At 38.5% G+C, this 25,450-nt stretch overlaps 1 protein-coding gene across 1 annotated transcript in view; it reads left to right on the top strand.

Moving 5' to 3' along the window:
- Nucleotides 1-25,187, top strand: part of NRG3 (neuregulin 3) — a 343,168-nt gene extending 317,981 nt beyond the window's left edge. The window contains exons 5-9 of the mRNA XM_058841432.1: nt 831-933; nt 5,976-6,102; nt 13,205-13,332; nt 20,382-20,552; nt 24,680-25,187. Coding sequence (XP_058697415.1) covers nt 831-933; nt 5,976-6,102; nt 13,205-13,332; nt 20,382-20,552; nt 24,680-25,187 — 1,037 coding nt within the window. The remainder of the gene's footprint in view (nt 1-830; nt 934-5,975; nt 6,103-13,204; nt 13,333-20,381; nt 20,553-24,679) is intronic.
- The last annotated feature ends 263 nt before the right edge of the window (nt 25,188-25,450 follow it).

Genomic DNA, 25,450 nt, shown 5'->3' with positions numbered 1-25,450 from the left:
CTAGAAAAGTGGTTGAAAGAATAAACATAAAATATAACACTTAAGGAGCTGTTGAATTGAGTGTGTGGATCTGCAGTTGCTTATCAGCTCCTGCCTGCTGTCATGAATGAGTGTTTTCTCTTATTTACTTAGCTTTTATCTTTTTTTTTACTTTCATTCTGTTTCTGTTTTAAAGTTACTTAGACTATTTTGAGATTTATAAAGAAAATTTGTTTTTTAAAAAAATAAACACTTATCAAAGCAATATCTGGTGCTTCCTAGTAAAATAGTCATTGGGTTGCATGCCAGTTCATTGGGTTAATTTTTTACTCTGGCATGTTTTGCATAAGCTCCAGGACATGGGAGTAAGGCATTGTAATCACCATCCAAATAAAAAAAAAAAAAAAAAAAATACATTTTTGGGGTAGTTAAAGGAGAACTCTGACTCTTGTGGGACATTACAAGAGCTCTGAAAAACTCAGTGGTTGTAGAGCTCTTCATCCTATTTATGGTAAAATCTTTTTTAGAAAAAAAAAAATATTTTGTTTCTTTTCTGTTTAAGAAAAGCTGAAAACCAGCAGAGAAAAGATTTAACTGTCCTGATTGTCATTATTATGTATCTCTCAGAGTGTATTTGGGCTATTGTTTAAAACTTCCCAAGGAGGCCACAACTGCATGAACCTCACCTAGAGGAGAGGTTCAGAGAAGCTCTGAGGAGGAGGAATTAGCTGGCCCAGACCTCCAAGTCCCTCGTATCTGTCCATTATGAGTGAAACCACGAGGTGCTGCAATGGCCTTTTTGCAGGTGCTGTTTTCTGTGCTTTCCTAACTGTGCCCTTTGCTGCCCACAGAGAGCGAGGAGGTGTACCAGCGCCAGGTGCTGTCCATTGCCTGCATCGTCTTTGGCATCGTCGTGGTGGGCATGCTTTGTGCAGCTTTCTACTTCAAAACAAAGTAAGAGCCTTCCTCTGCTCTGATTGGGGTTTGGCTGCTGTCCCTTTCACAGCCTTGGGCTTCTTCAGCTTCTGCCCTCCTGAAATTGCTGCTGTCTCTGATCTGGCCACAGCAGCTCCCCATGGCTACACTAAGTCCACCCCAAAACATAGACAGGACAAATATGTGTTTTTCTTTCTATTTTCTGATATCAGGAAAGAACAGATTGTGTCATTCCCAGTTCTTTTTTTTTTATTTGACAGTAACAATTTTGTGTCTTTTACTATCATGCAATAGTCACTTGACTCTTCTGAAAATGACAGCTTCAACATACCATCTCCTTTATGCATTTCATTTCATATCCCTGAATGTCCATTTCTGCATGCTGAGAACAAAAGTAAGGTTAGAAATGCAGAAACAAGTCCTCTGCAGATATCTGTAACCTGTAGCTAATACAGCAGCCTGCTAATGAAGATGCATATTCGTATCTGTAACACAGAAGCACTTTGGCCTATCCAAGTACAGTGAAATCATCTAGACTAAACTATTTTCAAGTTAAATACTGACCACTCTATCTTTTATCTTCCCAAATGAATATTATTTTATAATATTTATTGTTACATGTGTAATAATATTTATTTATTTATAATATTTATTGTTATGTGTGTAATCTGAGTTGCAAAAACCTCATAGCAGTTACATGACACGCTTGTCAGTGCTCCTGTATCAATAAATATGTTCTGTATGGTGGTCATCCTTCATTCCTGTTCCAGCTGGAGCTAATGAGAGGACACAAATCAAAATAAAAAAGTATCTGGTACCTGTGTGAGGCTAGTCAGGGTGGCTGAGCATCAAAAATGTGAAGGTTGGCACTATTTAAAAGTTTGGATGTTTATCTGAATCCTCCTTTCTAGAATTTATTTTAATGTCTAGGAAATTTAATGAGGAATAGATTTTTTATTTAGAAAAAAATTTAAATTGACATTTATATCCCGGGGGGGAAAAAAAAAAGAAAGATAAGATCACCAGGTATTTTTTACCCCTTTTTCTTCCCCTCAAACTTCATGGGTATGTTATGAGTGAAGATTTGAGTTGGTTCACATTTTTTCTAAATTATTCTATTGTCTTGAGGGATTTTGTTTAATTGTTCTTTGGACATCCAGTGTGCCAGTCATGCTAGCTGGGAAGGACAGACTGGCAGGACAGTTCCTCCCTGTACAGCAAACTCCTCTGCAGTGTAACTTGTGAGCAGAGACAGCCTCTTTGGCACTGCCATTAGAAATGTCACTATGCATTTTAGATCTGCAGATCTTACAAGAAAGAGTGAGTGAGAATCTTCCTGGGAAGGCTTGAGGGTTTTTCTGATGAAGAGAGTTTCAGAAAAGGCAGGATGGGATTGTCAGGAGGAGGAACATGCCATCAGTGACTGAGCACACTGTGAATAAAAAGCCCCTCTCTTATTCTCAGTGCCCCTCTTGTTCTTGCCCTGCTGTAGGGAGTGGTGAGAGCTGGGTTGGAACAGCCTCTAAAACACCCTGGCTTTGATGAGGTGGTGAGGAGAGCTATGTCTGAAAATAATGACTGGAAATAACACTTGAAAGAGGAACTTCCAGGACAAGGGGTTTGGGGCTCTGTCTGCATTATAAATATGAGAGTTACTGAGAAGAGTTGAAGCGGGCTGGTGCCAGACTCTGGGAACTGAAGTTTGGAGAGTTATGAGAAAATGAGCAGCCCTGGTTCAGTCAGGAGGCCTCAGACAATGTATGAATTGAGTAAGGAAACTGCTTGGTCTCTAATATCCTGGCTGTGGCTCCTTCTGGTGCTCTCCAAAAAGGAAATAAAAGTGTCTCGGCTGGGTCTCATGGGAGACAGGTAAAATTGTTAATGTAACATTGGCCGGTGTCTTAAGGGTGTAAAACCCAACAAATTTAAAGTGCCCCAGCACTTACCATACGTTAGCTTTTAATCAGCAGGTTTTTGGGAGCTTCTTTTTAAGGCATGTGTACCCTGACTGTGCTTAAGAATTATCAAAGCATTCCTGTTGCATGGGGGTTATCTTGGGGTTTCATTTGACGTACAAGAAATTTAGAATATTGCTAACAGAAATAGAAACTCTGAACAGGGCATCCATTAAGAGAAAAGTTTCCATGAAGATCCTAACCCTCACTTACTTAGTCTGACAATTCCATAATACCAGCTGCTAGAAACAGGAACTTCCCTATATGCCATTGAATTAAAAGTCCTTTTTTAAAATAGATTCAGTCTGAGAAAGTTTAGGACTATAATTAAACTCTCTGCCCTTCCAATTATTCCTTTTAGGTTAATCAAGAAAGTGCTGGAAGTGTTAGCAACAGATGAAGAGTACAGTAATGGGCTGCCCTTTACAGCTTACACTTTTACAAATGACTAGTGACTTTATTTCTTGCTGAAGTAAGAACACTTCATTGCCAAATAACTCTAGTTATAGTTATAGTAGAACACATAAGGCCCATTTGTTTTGAAAACAAAAATTATAAAATAAATTTATTAATCAGCAAGTAACTTTGAATTATTAATGGTTTCTAGTTTTATAGCTGTGCATCCTATAGTTTTGCAAGATGAATATGCATAAACCTGATATTAATGTTAGGTTGCATGAACATAAAAGCAAATTAATGATTGGATTGTTTTTCTCAGCAAATTACCTTCAGGAATTTCAATTGTAGTGTTAAAAATTGCAGTAGCGAAGCTGAATATTCCAGTTTACTTACACGTGTTTATATACATAGAAATAATTCTATTTATTTTTCTAAAGAATCCAAAATTAGTTTTGTTATTTTCCTGATTAAATTTTCATTTTTTATGTATATGAGAGGTTCCCAAAGTTTGATGCTGTGGTCATGTTTCACTATCATTGTTCATAACTTACATGAAGTCATGCAAAAATTTCCTGAATATTCCATAACCTTTGTGGAGACCAACATGGAAGAGGCTGGTTTTCCAGTAGGACATAGGAATAGATGTGCTAATTTCCTCTGTGTATGTAGTTTAGCTGGTCAGAAAACAGTTGTTCATAAAAACTCTAAAGTTGCTTTTGTGAATCTCCCCTGGAATTTTATGAGAAGCTGAAGAGCTCATTTAGACATTTTACAAATTAAATCATTCAATTTCATTGGATTCAAAAATTAATGGATATTAAAAACATTTTTAAAAGAGATGTTTCAGACTCAACTGACTAATTTAATTTGACACTATATTCCTTCAGATTATTCTAATATTAACTCTACAAATTTTAGCTAAAGAAAACTTTGAAAGTTTTTTTGTGCTTGAGAAATGATTTCCTCACCTACCTCTATTCATATATTTTACTAATTATGAGCTTGTCCTCGGTGACAATACTCAAAACATGCCACTCCTTTATAACATGCTTACAATATAAATTCTTTCTTTTCCATTTGCTTCAAAATAGGATGCAAGTAGAAAGCCTAAGAGGTACTTAGAGTCCTGGATTTGTTATGGCTTATGACCTGCACTCAGGAAACGAGCTGTAACAGAGGCTTTTAAGCAAGTACTTACAATTTGTTGAATATAAGGAAATGCTTACATTGTGTCATACTGAATCAAAACTAAGGGACTCAAAGACTATTAAAATCTATGTTATTAAAATTGAATATTTGAACTGTGATACTTCTCACCACTTACTTATTGAGGGAACTTGTCCTCTCTCACTGCACTGAATACACAAGTAATTTCTGCTTTCTTATACCTTCCAGGAGTAGACACATATTCCTCTGTGAATAAGAAATTAAAATTAATTTTATACTTCATTCAGTGTCAAATTCACTGCCTGACCCAAGATCCTGTCAAGCTTACTGATGTCACAAGGCTTTCCACAATCAAATTACCAGAAATGTTTCAAAATGCTGCTGAAGCTTCTTTGCTATAATTTAACTTTCAGAATAGAAGGGCCATATTTTCTTTATCTCTTATCGACATTTGCCAGAAATCACTTCCTTTGGAAATTTGGCTCAGCACCAGTTGCTGTCCAAAACCTGCTGGTGGCAGAATGAAATGCTGCTACTGGTGAGTCCTTGACATTACTGGGTTGTTTCCAAGGCCAGTGTAGGTTCACTGCTGGAGATGCATCTTCTGGGGACAGAAAGGAAGCAGGGAAGGAAGGAAGGAAAGAATTAAAATGATATTGTGAAGTTTTTGCTCATAATTGTTTAAAACCGATAGTCCCAGACAATGTAGTTTATCACAAAAAAAAAAAAAAAAAAAGGAAACTGATAAAAGACCTTAAAGGTATTTTGCTAACAGTTTTTGCCCAGCTGAGATAACTTTTTGCACAAGATAAAAGTAGTATTTAAAGTTTGCTGTCTCATATCCTCTATCATGTACAGAACTTAAAAAGTGTTTGTCACTCCCACTCAATATAGTGTGGCAGAAACAGAAAGTCTTTGTTAACAGTATAGTTATCTCCTGAATAATGCAAGGGATTCATCTTGTGGTGTTCCTAGCTCTGACAGGGTGGATTATAGTATCAGTCAAAAACACGGCCTCAGAGGCCATAGTGATGTTTTTTCCAGGTTTAAGCATATAAGCAGAAGCTGCTCTACACAAGATGTGTTATAGGTCAAGTCTAATCAGCCAGCAGAAATCTTTGATTCTTCATCAATTCTTGTAGCCTGCAGGGGCTAATGCCCATTTGATTTGCCAAAACCTTTTTTCCAAATCAGAGCAAAATGCTTTTTTATTATTCAGACCGACTTGCAAGCTATTGTTAAATGCGCAATAGAATCATCTCACAAAACCCTGCACTAGCACAAGGAGCATACTCTTACAGTAATCTGAGAATAGAAGGTATTTTAAAACAGAAGAGAGAGTTTTTTTTCCCCCCCTTTGTTAAGCCTTGCCAGGAAACAACCGCTGCACTGAAGTATCACACATTAGTCAATTAGCTCAGCTGGCTCATCCACTACGGTGAAGTTTGGAACAAAGGGAGATATGGCTATAAAAGTATCATGGCTGTAGCAGAAGATCAGGAGAGCTCTTTCTTACACGAGTTTTATTTCTCTCTGCAGGAAACAAACAAAGCAAATTCACGAACAGCTGAAGGAAACGCAGAATAGGAAAACCTACAGCCTAAATGCTTCCAGCATGATGGCAAAGTCGGAGTGTATGGCACAAAGCCAAGTCCAGCTGCAAAATGTAAGTAATCCTGCCAGCTACAGCACTTAATAGCCTGGCTGAGTTCCTGCTGCTGATGGCAGCACATCGTCATGCTGCTATTAACATCTGAGCAATGGGAACCACAATTCTCACCTCTTTCATAAAGTGTTTTTTCTATCAGGCCTCGTAATGGAAATCTGGGATTTTTGTCATAAAGTTATTTCAATGGATCCTGGTGCATTTTGTTCATGTAGCAGACTTTGCTGAGCCCCCCAGCTCTGCATTCAGCAGTGGAAATTACTGTTATAGTTTCCAGCAACACCTGAGGTCATATATATCTCTGTGTGTAGTGGGGGTCCTTGAACGTAAGTGATGTCATGCCTTCCAATAATTTATGATCCTGCATGAAAAAAACATAGAGATTTGTCACAGTTAATTCAGAGTAAATTCAAAATCTAGAACTAAATTTACCCATGTAAACATGCCCAAGGGAAGACCATGCAGATGGTCTCATTTTCTGGGTCTTTAGTTAAAGGTACTTTTGTTTACAGAAAGAAATTAGTCTGTTCAAAATAAATTTGAAATATATTTAATCATTTTATGAATATAATTATATGTAAGTCATTACAGTCTCACAATCATGAAATATTTAAAGCATGTTTGAAATAAGGAACTTGAAGACAAGCGATTTATTTAGCCCTGATATTTTCTTTAGGAAGGTATTTTCAGTATATGTCATTCCCTTTCCCCCAGTCACACACAATCAGTGCTGTCTTTACACTGAACAAAGCCTTTGGAAGGAGGATCCATCCTGGTAGCAATATAATAGGAAAATATAAAAGATGTATTAAAACCTTTCTAAATTATTAACTCTTTTTTTAAAAAAAAAAGTATCTTAGTACTGCTCAAAGGAATGACTACCTTATTTGCCAGATTCCATCAAAATAGTGGGACTTCAGCAAAAGTGAGCACTCATGCCCATTTAACCAAAGATTTCTTAACTCCTAGTTTACATCCAGTTAATTTAGAGATAAATATAAGCCCTTTTAACCAATTTAGAGCAAGCAGAGCCTCCCTGCTAAGACACAGAGGCTGTCAATGTTGCTTGTATTCACTGAAAGTTCTGTTTTGTAGGAACACCATTGTGGTGGTCCTGTATCTGCTCATGATAGGCTTTGTAATTCAGGAAAAATGTACTCTTTCAAGAAGGAAGATGGCTCCACTCAATTGACATAATCACGGCTGGGGGAACCTTGTGCAATTTTTTCCTCTCCCTTTCAGTCATTCAGCCTTATATTACTTCTAGCACAAAAAAAACAAACAAAAGCTGTTGGGAGTGTTGTTGGTAGTAATGATGGCAATGACAGGTGAAGTTCATGTTTGTTCTAGCCGGTGAAACAAGCCTTGGTTAACACAAAGAATATGCTCTTTGCTATTTTCTCACTGTAATTCAGTGCAATATTTTGTCATTTTCTTTTGCCATAACCATAGTGGCTGAAATAGCAGTCCATAGATTCTGGATGTAGTGACTGAGCACCATCATTATATTTACTATTTTAATCCAAATTTGCTTTTCAGTTTTTAATGCTGTGCAGCCTTACATTTTGAGTGCTGGTAATTAACACACCATTTTCTTGTTCTTGTGGCTGTTTGCAGACAACTCTTTTCTCTTTGCCATTAATGCATTCTCCCTTTGGGAAGATAGGAGGGAAGCAAAACAGAATGACCTTGTGCAGAATGCAGTGTAACAGTGTAATAAGGGTTTCTATTATCAGGAAGATTTTAGTGCAGGAATGCATGCAGGCAGCTCATGAAATATTTACAAAACTTGCCAGATTGGAGTCGGGGGGGAGGGCAGGGGTTTGGTAAGGCTGTAGAAAAGGGACTTTGGAAAGGTATTTTGTAGGAATGGCTGAGAGACTCCTTCAGAGATAAGCTATCTGCCTCATGTGGATGTGATCCCTCTGCCATTCCCTTCTGCAGCTGCCACTGCATGGGCCTGGGGAGAAATCCTAGTTCTCTTCATTTCCAGGAGCTAATAAATAAGCTTAAATAATGAGGCCAGTTATTTTTTGGAGACTACTCCCCCAGTCTGGCATTTTGGTTTAGGTAGTCCTGGAAGTTGTTTCTTTTCCCACTCCATGTGCTCCCCCTACAAGCAAGAGAATTTTCCCATTTACGTCACCTTTCTTTCTTTCCCTTGAAGATTATCCTGGATTTTTCTCTTGTCTCTTTTGAATAGACCTGGTGATGCTTTCAGGCTTTTCACTCAGCTCTTTCTTCTTCTCCAGAGGAGAATGCTTTTGTGGAGACCTGAGAAAAGTTACATAAGGTTCCTTATTCTTGATGACTATTCTGAAAGAACCATCACCTTTTGACTGAGAGGCTGCTATATTTAGTAAAGGTACATCTATCTTTCCAAATGTGTTGCTTTAGAAGGAGGTTTAACTTATTTCCCAAGGCCCAAGGTATAGCAGACAGGGTTTCAAGTGGTTTGTGGCTATAAAGAGCTTGACCAATCTCAGTGAAGTAATTTTTCCTCCCACACTCAAATGTATTACATGTCCTCCACTCCCTGTCTCTGCTCATATATAAGTGAAATAAAGGGTTGGATTTTGTCAGGACAGCTGTGTTCTCTCTGAAGTCCTGCTGCTCATCACTGGTAATTGTGCTCATCTGTAACAAGTCTTATCCTTGGTACAAATTTCATTATTTTCTTAGAGGTACAAATTAGATGAAAAATACTGTGTACTTTAAGAGGTATTCATAAATATCTGTTTGAACAGAGCTCCTAGGATTTCCTGAATCTCCTCCAAGTCCGCTGCTTTTCCCAAACATTCCTGGCAGCAACACACTTAAATTCTTGCTAGGTGTTTCTTGCTAGGGTTTCTAGCCTCTTGGATTTAAAGACTAATGCACTGGTAATCTTGCTATAATTCTTCAGCCAGGAAGAGATAGATGTGCCAGCTTTTAATTCAGGATCTTTGAGGTACACAGGAGATTCAGATTAATTTCACCTAATGCATTAAACCTGGGGCTTCCCAAGTATTATGTACCCCTTCCCAAAGAGATCATCCTCCTTTCAAGAGATATTTAAAGGGCTGCTGCAAACAGTTAGGTCTCCACATAGTCAAAAGGAAGGAAATTGTCATTCTCCCCATCTAGAGAGACAAGTACTTGGTGCACCCTCACACACCATGCAGGAGGAGGTGGGGTGGCTCCTGATTCCTGTCTGCTTTTTCCACATAGAGTAGAGGGTTTCTTTTTAAATTCTCACAACTTGGTAAATATGTCATGGAAAAAAAAAAAAAAAATAAAAAGAGTCAACTGAAACCTTGACATTCCTTTAGTGATTCTGAGTATTGGCATGGCTTTTTAAAGTGGCCTTTTTCATCCTTGTGGTTTTTAATACCTTCTCCCATGGTACCAAGGGGATCTATTAATTTCCCATCACTTTCCCTCTGAGGTGGTTAATATGCTTTTCGTGCTGTACTGTGTGGTTTCCATTTTCACTACACTTGTTTCTAGTGACTTGCAACCACTAGCTACAGGTTTCTCAAATTCTTATAATGAGGGACAAAAAATGCTCCTTTTGCATCTTGTTGCCTTTTGTTCATAGTAGTAGGAAATAAAATCTTTTCAGTCGCTGTGATAGAAATGCAGTTAATATATGTCAAGCAAGAGATACTTTAAATCTTTTAAAGGATTACTCTGTGGTTTTACTTCATTTGATTTATCAACTAAGATCAAGAGCAAATTTCCCATTTCTGTGCCACATGACTATTTAGGAAGAGCTGCCAGCATAGACAAACCTGAGTTTACTGCCCTCTGTCTAGAGCCAGTGTTGGCAACAAAACATAGAGAGCATAGGGGAAGGGTAAGGATGTTAAATGTACCACCTGGTGAGCTTTTGAGCAAGCTGAGCCCCCAGAAAAATCACTGGCTCTTTTCCTCCTTGAAGCAGCCTCTCTGAATGTCATTTAAAGCTGACCCCTCTGCCTTCTCAGTTCTTTTTGAAATGGGATCCCACATCGCTTCTCTTCCAATGCCACATGAATTTTTGGACCTTTTACTGTTTTGAGGCAATTGCTGAGGGGGAAGAGCTAAGTAAAGCCCGGGAGAGGGATGGGTGTTTTGGTTTGCATAACACCAGGCCAACAGTGTCAAGCTGCCCTGCAGCATTCGAGTGGCTTTGGTCATCCCTGAGCCCTGCATTTCAGAGCCGGGGATTCAAGGTGTGCAGCAGAGGAATTATGTGCTCACAGTAATGCAGCAGGTCAGTGACAAAGGCTGAATTCTTGTCTCCTGGCTCAGGCTGCCTTCACAGATTCACTTAGCATTAGCTAGCAGGGGGCAGAATTTTTATTGTCAGAGAGTTGAGTAATTGCGTGTAATAGATTATTTTCTCCTTGAAACAATGAAAAATTGGAAATTCGCAAAATATTTTTTTTTAAATCTACCATTGTTCTTTAATTTATTTAGCCATATGCCTCAGTGTTTTTCAGTAATTTCTCAAAGAACCAATAATTAACAAAGAAGTCAATAAAACCATTAAAAAATCCGAATACAGATAAGCTTTCAGTGATGCTTTCACCCTACTGGAACAGGCCTTTGAAAGGGTTTCACAGCTTATTCTCCATCATGAGAATATTCAGCAGCTCACAACAGTCAGAGGTATCCATGGAGCTCAGCCCAGGTGAGAAGTGAGCTGTGAGAGCAGCAGGATGAGCCCTGCTGGGACATGGCTGGGGAATGATCCCACATTGTACTTCTGGGGGCAACAACTGATACTGCTGTAAGCTCTTCACAGAAGTATGATGGTATTTTTCTCCAGAGGTGATCTTAGAGAAGGGATGTAGCACTTGGAATTAAACTAAAGGAGAATAAACCAAACTGTGCTTAAATATATTAAAATGTATGAATAATGTGGTACATCCAGATATGTTCAATTACATAGTTAGAATTCCCTGTATATTCACACCTCAATTTAAACTGTAATTCACATTCTCATTATAATGAATGTTATGACTGTTACAGGAATTGTGTGTTAAGTGGCATATCTGAAAAGGGGAAAAATGTTCAGTTAGGGGAAAAAAATACCTTTTGTAGGCTGTGTGCTGGACCTTCATTAAAGTTTGATGATCAGCACCAGAGCAGCTTCTGGGGTCCTGGTGTTCCTCAGCTGTGATGAGTTAAGGCTCTGTTTACCACCGCTCCAGCCCACATCCACCTGAAGCAAGGATGTAGCAAAAGGCACAGCTTATCTCTGCTCTTTGTGATTCACTTCATACTCATGGTCTTTTAGGCAATTCAGGCCTTCAATTTTGTATCATGAACAAACTCAAAGAAAGGACAGAAATAGCTTCTTGGCACTAGCAAGCCATTCTTTACATAGCTCAAATTGATTTATTCAGGTCAGAAATCAAAGCCAGTTTCATTTCTGTAGCTGGCAGGCTAACTATTAAAGTTTAAAACCTTCACCGACACGAGTACCTTAAAAATCATATTTCTGTCTGAATATTTTATCTACAACATTTACAAGTGACATCTAAGATCATGGTAACTGAAAGAAATGGGAGTGGAATATGTTTCTTCTTATTACTTCAGTTGTGTTTACTTCATGCATGCAGCACCATTTTGCATATTGCCACTCACAGCTTTGCCTTCAGAAGCATGAAAGCAATGATTTTGACCCTGTTTAACATGGGCATTTCACTCAACAGAAAGAGACAGAAGAGCAGTGGAGAAAAACCTGAAGAGCTGTTACTTTATCTATAGAAATTGGTCAAAAGAAGTCTGGCTGTACTTAAAGTCCATGTAACCTATTTTTAAAAGTGAATATTCTTGTATGACTTTCCTTTTTGATCTTGCTAAAGTATGCAGAAATGTAGATAAGAAAAAGTCAGAGTCAGAAAATAATTATTGTTTTAAGCAGTTATTGGTCTTTTGTTAGAAAAAACTAATAATTATGAAGAATTGTCTTTTGAAAGAATGCCTACTATCTTCTCCATGAATTTCTATGCTATTGTATCATAACAAGACAATTTTCACCACTGTGATTTTTTTCAAACATTTTAATTTGTATTTTCTTTCTAAAATATGTAATCGTGTAATTGCTCCCATGATACCGATCTATTTTAAAGATAGCATGGATATCTAGGTGTCCAGTACTAAAAATACAAATCAAAAGGAAAACAGACCTATTAGTTTTAGTGCAGGTGCTTGTAATGCAATGTAAAAAATCTGAAAAGTGCTTTATTTTTCACACTTGAGTGGAAATGTGAGTTAACCTCTCATATCTCGGCGATATTTCCCAGTGACCATAACATTCCATAACATGGAATCTTCTTACAAGCACAAGTGCAGCTTTTTCTATACTTCAACTTTATGGCTCCACGCTGGTTGAGAGACCTTTTTTGTTGGGTTTTGGGATGGTTTTTTTTTTTGCAATTGCAGTTGAATCACAAAGCCAGAAGAACAAATCTGTTCTTCTTCATGTCTAGTGTCTGCTTTGCAGACCTTTGTGTCTCACTCTGTGCCCAGAGACTGCCCTACGCCTACACCTGCCACAGGAAGAATTATGTTTACCCTGTTCTTACTAGCACAGATACTCCCAGGTCAAAAGTTTCAAGCTGGTTCAGAAAGATATCTGGCTCTGTGGATAGGTTTCAAATATTTTTCTTACTTATCTGATGACACAAGTGCTGTTTTAGTTTGGTTTTCATAGCTGTACATGCTGATGATGAATGCAGTGTTTGACTGAAATCACCAAAGGACCAAGAAGTTGCTGACTGTCCTCTGAGATGTGTTTTGTGATCTGTCTCTGTACGGACAGCCACAAAAACAGACTTCCAGTCAAAGGCATCATTGTTCCCATTATTATGGGCAGATCAGTCTGTAATTTTGGTGCTAATGCTGATACCAGCGTTTTGACGTGCAGAACGTAATGGGGATAATGGTTACTAGCCCTTTCTGCTGTGTAAACAATACTGAATGAATGTGCGATTTACAATGCCTAATTTTGATTTTTAAAATGCGCTAGAGCACTTCTTACCCAGCTCTGATATGAATTCAGAGTGAATAGCATCAACAATGTACTTTGTCTTGTGAGTATTAATTAATTTTATTCTCTCTGCTACAGTATTCAAAACCAGATAGGCATCCGGGGCCTATTCTGCACAAAGTTATGGAGTCTAGTTTTTCAGGCCCTCAGTCTTTCCCAGAGGCCTTGTCTCCTGACAGAGGAACCCAGCCCATCAAGCACCACAGGTGAGCAGAGTCTGTCTGGGGAGAGACTGGGCGGCGCGGCGCGGGGGGCGCAGAACTGCTGATACGTGCGCGAGGTTTCCGCGCGCTGGGGCTGGATGAGCTGCTGGCTGCCCTGGTGCCAGCAGAGCCTCAGACAGATTATTAAGCAGCTGTCCACGCATGTTCTTAGCTGCAGACATAAAAGGTAATAGCGATGCTCACTGCCTGCCTTTGCGCCAGTCCCGCGGGAAGCGTTTACAGGCGCCACCCAAGCTGCAGGCACAGCCCAGCCAGTGGAACAGCTGCAGGAGGAGCAGCCTTTAAAAACAAGACTTATCCATGTTCATGAAGTTAATGACTCATTTGCTTCAGAAAGACTTGGTTGCAAACCTGCAGCCTTTTTCACCCTTTCCCTTAACAAAAGATATGTGGAGTGAAAAATTACTTATTTATGAAAACATGGTGGCCTTTGAAAAGGAGGCTTTGAAATGTTTGGGTGGTCATTTCCATGAGGAAAAAAAAGGAGAAATGTCACCCATCACTGGATGAGATTCAGATTAGAATTCTGCTTCTAACTTTTTTTGGATGAGAAAGATTGCAGGTGCTTCATTACAGGACTAGAAACCAAACTGGAGTCTGGTACAAACAATAGTGTTGGTGGAATGACAGTGGTAACATTTGGTCCAGTGCACAGAGAGAGAGAAAAAAGGCTGAGAAAAATGAGTTTGGAATTTTTTCAGCTGGATGAACTGAAGTGGAAGACTTGTTTATTAAAAGGATTTTTTTTTTTATTTCTTTTTTTAACTACTTAAAAAGAAGTCTGAGATTGCATGAGGTTATGATCTGGCTTCTGTAATACTTGGTGCACTTTCTGTGCATTCTCTCAGCCATCTATGTGGTTTTTCTCATTTGAATAAGTGATTTGCTTAACCTACCAAGTACCACATACAAGCCAGAAATGGGTATTTGGGTCTCTTCTACTTTCATCTTAGTTAAGCCTTTAATTTGGCATGAAAAAAATTATGTCAGTTGTCATATCAGATCCATTTCTTAGGTATTTCTCCTTATTACACAGAAATTTTCAAAACATGGTTAAAAATTGTATTAAAAATAGATTAACTATGGGACCATTGCCTAGAATGCTTTCTACGGAAGTTCTGGGAAAAATTTTATCACCATTTAGTCACAACATGAATTTTGGAAAAGAACTCAGAGACATTCCCTTACCTTTTAATAGTGTGATTGCACAATCCAAGAAACATCTTTGCTTCAGAACTAAGAAGTGGGATGACTAGTTAATTTATAAAGAATTATTTTGTCGTTTTAAAGCTTAAGATTTATTATACAAAGCCCTTGTTTTGTAAAACATGCAACAGACTTGAACGTTTAAGACGTACAAGACTGTCTTTAATTTATGCACCATGTGAGAGCTTCCTAATTTATTTTCTGAATAGTGTTCACTGTGGAAAAATGGTCAAATGAGGATTTTATACTACATATCCCTTCATTTCATTCCAAACCTGACTGAGCCTGGAAAAATTACATCAGCTCTGCAGGTTCTCTCTTTTATGCTGTTCTAAATTCTGTTGTTTTATTTCTGCTTGCTATGGAAATACTTTGCTCTACATCCAGACCTGTTTTGTCTGCTGGTGTTTTCAAGGACACTGATGATGGGTGATCATTTCTTAGAATCGGGAGCTGGCAGTTTCGGGTGCTGAAACTAATAAATTTTGGCCTGGAAGTAAGACTGTCAATGTAGGGAATCATTTGGAGTTGCTGAAATGTGACTAACAGAGACCAGCTAATTATTTCACTCGGATTATGGATAATAGCAATTTTCTGTCTCAACAAACCTCAGCTACACAAAAAGAATTAATGCAGAGATTAGGTTGAAAATTGAAATTTCAATCTCAAAAAATATTTGCCCTGCGTTATTATTAATATCCTAAAATATTTTGCCTGCACTGTGCAGTGCTGTTATCGTAGAAGTTATATCTTCTGCTTGCATATGTAAAATAACTCTTAGAACTGTCAGAATTCAAAATTAACAAATGTGTTTAATCAGTAAACTTCCTGCAATGTATGAAATGTGCTCAAAAATTTGTCTTGGATTATCTGTTGATCTTGGTAAGAAGGAAATCCATGCTGCCTTATTTTCTAATATATAGAAATAAATTAGAGTTTTGTTAATTATGGGTTGAGTTGTGATCCCACTGAATAGCAGTTTTCTTGGTAATTAGTCATCCTGACTTTCATTCATGGATTCAGTCGTCCTTGATTTTAGAGGGATTCATTTCAGAGAATGCCATGGTGAAAGCCAAATGCAGAAACTTTCAGCCTGGAGCAGTTGTATTGTCTTACAAAAATGCCAAAATAGGATAAACTTACCCTAAAATTAGTAATAATTTGTGTTTTCATTTTTAATGACCTTTTTACACCACAAAAAAACATGGAAAAGATTTTTTTTTTTCATTTGGTAAGCATTTCACTCTTTATGATGCTAATGTAAGTGATTCACTTTACAGTAGAGGAAAGAGTAAATAAAAGTTATTCTCTAAAATAAGACTATTGAATTTCAAAGAGCAAGTATAGATAAGCTAAAGCAACTAAGAATGTAAAGGCAGAGGAAGCCCGAAAGGAAGAAGGTGTAAGGAATCTGCTATTTCCCCAAAGAAAAAGCAAAACTGATGATGGGACAGAGATTATAATTGAAGCAATTAGGGTAAGCCTGAATTAACAGATTTCATTTTTTAATAAAAAGTTGGGATGACTATTTGAGGACAAAGGTCAAATATGAACAGAATCATATATATGAAAATAGACATTCCTACAGTCAAAGTGGAAGTAAAATGCAGAAATCAAAGCTCTCAAGATGGTTTGGTTAATCTTGATCAAGAAAATAAAATTGAAAGAACCAGTTCACAAAATTTCATGTCTGGGAGAAAAATCTATTAAAATGGTAACTGTGATATGAGATGATGGATTAGCAAGTGTCAAATATTTAGGAGGATGAAGAATTTATCAAAGTAACTAGGAACCTATGCTAAATTTGAATAGTCAAGACTTTAGGACAAATGTGGGGGAAGAAGATTCTTGTGGTAGATATAAAAAAGGCAAAAAATTGTTTACTATCTTACCAACAGCAGGTACTGCAACATATGCACTGATGATTGTATTTATATTTGATGGGGGTGAGTTAGATCTCCACACAACCTCAGTCACTGTTGCCATATGTGTCTAACATCTTTAAGGAGAGGAAGCTCGGAGAGGCAGAAAAACTCTGATGTGGATGCACAGAGGTGGTTAAAAGGGAGGGATATTAAGGACTTGTGTTGAGAAGGTAGGACCTTCACCAGTGCAGCACTTAAAGAGTCAGTCAGCACTGGGGAAAGCTTTCTTTGTGCTGGAATGCAGCATAGTGTGAGAATGCACCACTGTTACCTCACCTGGTTCAAATGGCCTCCCGATTGCCATGGACTCCAATTGCACTCCCAAGCTAAAATGAGGAGTGGATGATTCATGTTCCATGGAAAGTGTTAAAAGGCTGTCTTATGTCAGTCTTCAGTTCCAGAGACTGGAAAGGGTGTGTGACTGCTGTGTATGAACACATGAGAGCAAGCACTGCAGAAGTAAAAGACCTATTTAAAATGAAGGAGTGTGGTGGCACATATACCAGCGGAATATTCATCAGAAATAATTTTAAACTGAAGTCTCAAAGCTTTCAGTATAGAACAACTCTCTGTAATAGTAGCCTGGATATCATCATCAATTTGGGATGGAGGTTGATCAATGCACTGGAGGAAGTATATGATGAGGTTATGGCAGATGATTAAACTCAGTGCTCAAATGCTCTGTTCCCTTTTCCTATGGTTCTATCACCAGGATTGTGACCAGATGACACAGGTAGCATTGAAGGGTTTTCATAGAGTTCCAAAGTCCCTGAGTAGCCTCAAAACAGACTATTCCCAAATCCAAGAATATTTTGAAGGAATCAATAATGATCTCATTTCAGAAACCGAGAGGAGATTTGTAGCTGTAGGCTGTATTCATTAATACTGAAATTGGCTGAAAGTCTCAGTAGTTGATTCTTACAAATGTTAGCAGTAGATTGTCTAACAGCCCAAAAAGGTGGCTCTGAGGGAATATCAGAGGACACTGCCTGGCAGCTGGCTCTCTCATTTGGGTATGTATTTACTGGGTGTAATTAACTCAAAAATAGTTCAGAAGGATTCCAGAATTACTGTAAAACACTGCTGCTCTTCTCTTCATGAACATGGGTAACTGCACTTGGGAGTTTTGTATGTGCCCCAAGAGGAGAATACCTGTAGGATCAGACTTTGTTTTCATTCAGTTGCTCAACCAAAAGAAAATTTTCACAGAAAACAACTGGCAAGAATGAATCCCAAGTTCTTAATTAACTTTAGGATGGTTGAACTGCTTTTTTCAAAACATTAATTCATCAGAACTGTATTTCTCCCTCGTTTATGCATCGCTTGTGAACCACTTCATGCATATTCTGATTTTTTTTATTCTGGAGTAATTGATTGATAGATTTTGAGGACATTCCTGCTACAGCTTTCTGTATCAGTCTGTTTTATTGAATGGCTCACTTATGTGGGCTGGTTTCTTTTACCCAGTTAGACTGGAGTGCAGAGAGGAAGAAACCATAATGTTGGCTAAAGGAAAATAAATTCATTGAAGAAATCCAGAAACCATTGTTTGCCTGAGAGGGAAGAATTTTTCACATGAGCAATAGTCTGAGAGGGACATTAAATTTACATTGCTTATACTCATACCAGTTTTGTGTAAAAGGCAAAGCTTTGTGGTGGAGATCCTTTTCCATAGAACTTTTAACAGAATTTTTTAGGGTTTTTTTCGGTGCCTGGAGAAACATCTGTTATCCTGCAGCTTGCAGGTGCACTGTCTGTGAGTATTTCCTGATCTGTAGTGAATTTGTCTTGTCCATGACCTCAAATGATTTTTGTTCATTCTTCCCTCAGTTTTGTTTGTTTCTGACAGAAATATTGAAAGCATAAGAACCTCATATTAGCAACAAACTGGTTGCTTAGACTGTGTCAGGGCTGGCAGTTCTGTGGTTGCAGATCCCTTTGGTCTCAGCATTTCTGCAGTTTATACCCATTACCTTGGGTATAGATGTATGTGTTGAAATTATGTCTATTACAAATAGAGCTTTTGTGAATTTGCATATGGAGATCATGTACTCTCATCCAACAAGGAAGATGCTCAAGGGCATCAAACCAACCACAAATTAAACAATAAGAATTTCTAACTTCAAAGATTTGTAGTCAATCAAAAGTTTGTTTTTTACTTTTGGATTCCATTGATGGCTATGCTCAAGTCAATAAAAACCCAAAAAATTCATTATCCATCACAAATTATTCATTCACCTGCACCTCTTGAGATCCCCTGCTGTATTAATCTCAGGCTCTCCTGAGCGGAAATTGTCAATTACTTTGTGATGTGGTAGTGTTACTTTACAGAATGTGAACTGTAACTTTCAAGTCAAGCTCAGCTTTCAGAACACAGAGGCCAGTATTTCAGGTTTTTAAAAAGGTTTTTTCACAGCCTCCTTAGTAGCAAAGCAAAAATCTTTTTAAGGAAGCATCAAAAATCCTGGAGGGAATGCTATTGCAATGGGTTGTTGGTCTTTTCAATTAAAAAGCACTAGAAAAGTAAAGGTGTGGAAGAAAACAGATTAGACTGTGATGGAACACTGCTAGCCTAAGCAGTAGGATATAGAGTGCTGAATTTATTTCTTATTTTAATTTTGGGTGGAAAAGGTTGATTTTAATGGAAATGTCCACTCAAAGAGAATTTGTCCAAGGCGCTTGTTCCAAGAAAGAATTGCTTTGGGAGTAGATGTGGCCCTACGTATAATTAAAGTTCCCACTAGGTAAAAAATGCAGATTACTTTTAAGTCACATTATAATAGGAAAAAAGAAGCAAACTTATCAAAAGCCTTTTGCATTGCTGAATTTTGTCACAAGTTGGAATTATTCACACAGCCAAAAATAATGACTCGTAAAAGGCACCTACAAAACCTATGTTATCATTAAAGATGTAAGAGAATATGAGGTAACAGATGCATTTCTGAGACCCAGAAGATGCCAAGAGAAATATGAGTAGCTGAGAAATGAATATTCAGTCACGCCATGCAGTACTGAGACCTGTTAGCAGTAAAAATGGGTTATGCCTTGCCTTAGTTCTGTGTTCCCATATTTTTACATTAGCAAATTTGTGGTTTATATACCATAACTGTAGATTCTAGATGCTTTTTCATTCCTGCATGAAATGAAAACAAAACAAAAAAATCCATTCTCCTTCCAAAACACCAGACAAACATTTACAAAACAAATTTTCTAAAATAAGTAGAAAACTATGACTTATTTTTATCAAGTTCAAGTTTCTATTATATTATATAAAGAAAAAGCACAGAATTTATCAATGTAAATAAACCACAAAGCAATCTGTAAATAAAACAGGAATAAAATAATAGAGAAATCCTGTTTGAGTGGAGGAAACTTGTCTTAGATGGCTTCTTCAATCTGCAGTTCATAAACTTCACTTACATTCTTCACTTACGCTTCTTCTCAACTTAATGGTTTTAAATCAGGAAGCAGCACCTCGCAGGCTGATAGATGATATATTGGGCTTTCAGTTTAGGATCTAATTTTGAATTCAGATGTGGGTATGAGAGAGCTGTATTGTTTGTTTATGCTGTCTGAGGACTCAACTCTCTATAGCAGGATTATGATATGCAGCATAGAAAAGGGAAGCATCCTTCATCAAGTGCAAGAAAACATTTCATATAGTGGGCAATTATTTTCATTCCTAGAAAAGAGGTGACGTATTAAATAATGGCATAAACAGCAGCTAATGGTGGATTGTACTATTATATTTCCATAGAGAATTTCTGCTGACATCATAGACTGCCACAGCAAAGTTTATAAGAATAGTAATCCATGCATTATTAATCCTGAACCTTTACTTTGAAGAATTTTATGGTTTTGGTGTGATAATTTTTACTGTACTCTTGGTGTCGTTCCTAGAAGTCTCTCTTCATGCTGCAGCCCAGGACAAAAAAGTGGGATGCTCCATAGAAATGCCTTTCGGAGGACTCCTCCCTTGCCTCGGGGTAGGTTCAATGGAATTACAGGACCAGCATATCAACAGCTCGAAGAGTCCAGGATCACAGACCAGGACACCATACCTTGTCACGGGTGAGTAATGACATACCTGAAGGGACACAGCTAGTGCCTTTTGAAATAGTGGGTTTTAAAATAAAATAACATACATTGCAAAGCTGGTTTTCTATAGATAGCTTTGTACATAGGTTTGTTTTGAAAATGCACGAGAAATAGACTGTTTTTCCTTTCCTTTTTAAATTCAGTTTATTAGAACGTTGACTGTGAGCTCCAGCTGTACATAAGGTCTGGGTTTCAGAAGTGCTCCTGAGAACCTGCAGCTGCCTTTGAAGTCCTTTGCAATTGCTGAGATATTTTGCATAATATTTACATATCCCTACAGATTTCCAGAGACTTTCCAGTATATTACAAGCATATTTTATATAAAAATGTGAGTGATATCTCAAATGGAATGGAAACCCCACCCAATTTCACCTGTAAGTCACAGTGAAACTCTTCTCTCTGACTTACAGGTGAAACTGGTGGGGTTGTGTGTCTGGTGACTTCTTTTACATAAGTTTCACTCACACTTGTGTCAGTCATTGTTACTATTTGCTTCTTCTGAGGAAAAAACTGTTTATTTCCTCTTGCAGTAAATGTATTGTTGTTCATTTGTGTGATATGTGCATATAATTCCTGGTGAAAATTTCCTACTGAAATTGCCGCCTTCGCAGAAAGGAGCAGGCTGGCAGTGTCATATGATGCAGGCTCTGGGAAGTGCCACAGCCTCCTCCCAGGCTGAGGAGTGAGGTACAAAACAGCAGAGCTGTGGGTAATTGTATTTACTCTTGTCTAGGAGATCAGTGTGTGGTCTTACAAGTATCAGCTTGTACTGGCCTGTATTTTAAATTTGCAGTTCTGCAGAATTTGATACTGGGACCAGACTGGGCCCCCTTCTGGCCTCAATCCACTCAAGCACTTCATCCATATTTTGTGCATTAAAGGATGTTTACCCTCTGAATATCTGCTGGTTTCACGGTGTTGGTGTTCTCATCAGATTTCCAGCCCAGATGAAAATTTCTCTTGTCCCCTACAGAAGTCGCACTACTTCCTTTCTTCTCCTTTTTCACCTCCATCTTTCCCTACTGGGATGCACAAATCAAAGTGCTTTGTTTCCCTGATTCTGTGCATTCTGAACTTCATCCTCCAGCAGCCTGGCTGAGGCACAGTGAGCTCTCCAGGTGTGGATGGGGGCGTGTGTATATCAGTGTAAGCGCTTCCAGGGCTGCCCCAAAGCCTGCCAGAGCCACTGCAATCATTCCCATCCGTCTTAATGGACCTTGGCAGGCTTGTACACTGTACACCTTTAGCCACAGGGCTTACAGCAAAGCTGCTGGGACTGTGCTGAGTAAAACCCATTTCATATTTACAGTTTCAGTCCCTTCTATCTCTCTTTGATGTGTATTTTTAAAGGGGGCAATAAAATTATTGTGCTTCTTTCAGTTTCATTCTTTAATTTAGACTCTTACACACTGTATAACATAATTACTATTGAATATTTATAAATGTTTGCTTTTGTTGCTTGGTTTTAGGAAGAGGGTGGAGAGAGAGCTGCACTTTGAAACACATGCACATGAATTAATTTATTCAGACAAAATAATTTTTCAGATAAAAACCCAGATATATTTCTTCGGAGGAACTGTGGTTCTGGGAAAGTTAATTATAGGAAAATGTAATTAAGGTTCTGCAATTATAGCTCTAAGTCTCAGTCTATTGAAAACAGCAGCAGTCTGATGTCACACACAGAAGCATGGATCAGTTTGTAATTAACTAAAAGCCAAGTCTCACATGATTTAGATATAATATCCCTTCTAGTTTAATACCTCACCTGTTGCATGCAGTGTATGCACTTTAATTCAACCTCAGTCGTCCTCTGAAAGCCCTGTGAGCATGGGGCAGAAACATGTAATTCTGGCATAAAATTGGTATGTCTATCTGTATTTCAAAAAATATTATGGAAATACGCCAGGCATTGCATTACATGTCACTGCTGCTGACAGCTACTTTTCAAAATACCAAGAATAATTGAATCTCTATCGTAGAACTGGCAAATATTACTGTTTTCTCACCAAACCCATTTTAATTCAGTCTTTTCCTGTTTTTGCTTATATATCATCCATATAATACCTACATTGCATGTGAAATTCATTAAAAACATTCACTCCCTTTGTTTTCAGGGTGCAGCCCAGAATATATTTAGGGCCTGAATTACCAAAAAAGGGACTAATGCAACTGATGCGATCTCTCCAGCTATAGTCGTTTGAACAATTATATATAAGCAAAGGAAACAAGAATGGGCACAACCCAAAGGTCTGCACTGTTTTGTTTTCATTTATTTTTTTTAATTGTCCTCCCTCAGGAATAATACCCCTGACCACTATTTCATTCAGCCAGAGTCCTGAGAGCTGGTGTAGGGAGGCCCCCAGGAATGGCTATGGGTGTGTCTAAGCACAGTGCCAATGAACTCAACCAAGGCTGAGCCTCAGATGTAAAACAGCTGCAGCTGTAGAGCAGTGACAGGAAGTCCTAGCACGCATCCCAAAAAGCTGCTTGCTCTGTTATTCCCCTGGGTGCCACTTCCCAAAGCAGTATCTCTTTCCCCCACCCAGCAGCAGAGTTCCCAGCGCTTCCCTCTTAGCTCAGAGCTCCCAGCTGCCCCTCCTGGGGATGCCAGCGGTGCTGTGCCGTGCAGAACTCCACCTGGGCAGGGGCTGTGTGCAGCCCTTGGACAAACTCAGTGCCACCACACACGAGCTAATTACAGGTCAGTGGCACTCTGCTGGAAACGAGCCTAAAGTTGTCTCCTGCTCCCTCCTGTCTGACACCTCGCCAGGAGAAGGGGCCAGGAGAAGCCTTCCCAGTTAATCACTGTTTGTGCCAATACTGGACTACAGCGGTTTCACGTCATTCAGTTTCTCTTCCTTAGCTCTTTATCTGCTGGTGCCAAAAAGCAGGAGGCACATGTGAATAGAAGGATATTCCTAGTGAGGGCCAACAGGCTTAAGGAGCTTTTGGAATTATACCCTTCAAGTCAGTGCTTCCACACCAGATTTAAATGTTGCTCTCCTCATCCATGGATAAAACATATTAGATTCACCATTACCTTGCCTTATTAAATAATGATAAGCTGATTATAAATAAATTATGTTCTGGTACTGAGGTGATGTCTGTGGTCCATAGCAATCATGACTGGTAATACAGTAACTCCTAGAGCACCATATTTCTAGAAGTACTAATTTCTAGCATCTAATTTCAGATGGGAAACATCTTTTTTTCTTTTTTTTTTTTTTTTTTTTAGCCATGGTTTATTTTATATTTATTACACTTTCCATTTCTGTTTTTTTTTAAAGTATTTTTTATAAACAAGGCAGAGTTTGGCTTTGAAACAAAATGGAAATGTTGATAAAAATTCACAAAGTTGCCACACAATCAATAAAATCATGTTATAATATGTGTTAGAGGAGGATAAAGGATTTTTTTTTTAAATGGTATTGCAGTATCAAGAGAACACAGACATTTGCTCAAGTCCTATACATTAGCTCTATTTCCAGATGAAATCTAATAAAACAAATCAGGCCAACATTATGAGTATGGGCTATTGAAAAAGAATTTTTTTTCAGAGGTACACTGCACTTAGATGCTTTGCTTGTTTGAAGGGGAGTACAGACAATCATTCTTACGTAAATAAAGACTACACGGCCATGAGTGTTTAATGTTCTTTTTATCTGCACCTTTTTAAACTGTTTTCCTGAAACAACCACATGACTTTGAGGGTTCTGACATTGAAGAAAATATCAATCCTTTTCCCCAATCAGAAATGTAGCAATCGAATTCCAAATTTATTTTCAAAGAAAATTAATAATACATTATAACTATATCTGAAATGTTTTAAAAAAGAGATTTCCATTATTCTCATATTGTGGTGGGCGAAATGTGACTGAGAAGAAAGCAGTGCTTTGCCACTGGCAGATCTGAGAATCAAAACCAGTCTCCAGAGCCTGTTGTTTTCCCCAGGGCCCCACCACGGCCAAGTGCTCTTGTATTTCAGGAGAAAATGGTGTGTGTCTCTTCGGCACAGTTCACTGAATCTCACACAGTGTCCCCGCTTCTGGTCGCGTCTCACCACTTGATGTACAACAAGAACTCTTCTTTACTCTTTCCAGGTATTCATCCAGTGGTTTAAAAACTCCTCAGAATACTTCAATAAATATGCAACTGCCTTCAAGAGAGACAACCCCATATTTTAATAACGTGGATCAGAAGGACTTGGTCGGCTATTCCTCTTCAAGGGCCAACTCCGTTCCCATCATCCCGTCTGTGGGCTTGGACGAAGCCTGCATGCAGATGCAAAATGTTCCTGAAGTAACAGGCATCAAATGGTGCAAAAACTCCTATTCTGCTGAACTTGTCAATGTGAGTTCCCCAGTCAGTAATTGTCTAATAGCAGAACAACACGAAGTGAAAATATTGCTAGAAACTGTGCAGGAGCAGATCCGGATCCTGACGGACGCGCGGCGGTCGGAGGACTTTGAGCTGGCGAGCGTGGAGGCGGAGAGCGGCGCGAGCGAGAACACGGCCTTCCTGCCCATGAGCCCCGTGGCCAAGGCAGAGCGAGAGGCACAGTTTGTCTTAAAAAGTGAAACGCAAAGAGACTCGGTATTGACCAAGTGACTCCGTGTGGGGGTTGTGGGAGGGGAAACGAGAGGTCTGTGCATTCGACGCTTTGCTAAACAGGAAGGGAGGAAGTTAAATACAAATTATTTATATGCATTAATTTAAGAGCATCTACTTAGAAGAAACCAAATAGTCAATCGCCCTCATATCATAGTGTTTTTTAACAAAATATTTTTTTAAGGGAAAAGTTCCAGGAGGGATGAAGCGTGCTTTTAGATGCTTTCTAGGCAGGATTACACAGTTTCAGTTACAGAGGATTT

This window comes from Poecile atricapillus, chromosome 6 (assembly GCF_030490865.1).
Source record: "Poecile atricapillus isolate bPoeAtr1 chromosome 6, bPoeAtr1.hap1, whole genome shotgun sequence".
NCBI lineage: Eukaryota > Metazoa > Chordata > Aves > Passeriformes > Paridae > Poecile > Poecile atricapillus.
Note: the sequence above shows the minus strand (reverse complement) of the source record. Positions and strands in the feature narration are given on the sequence as shown.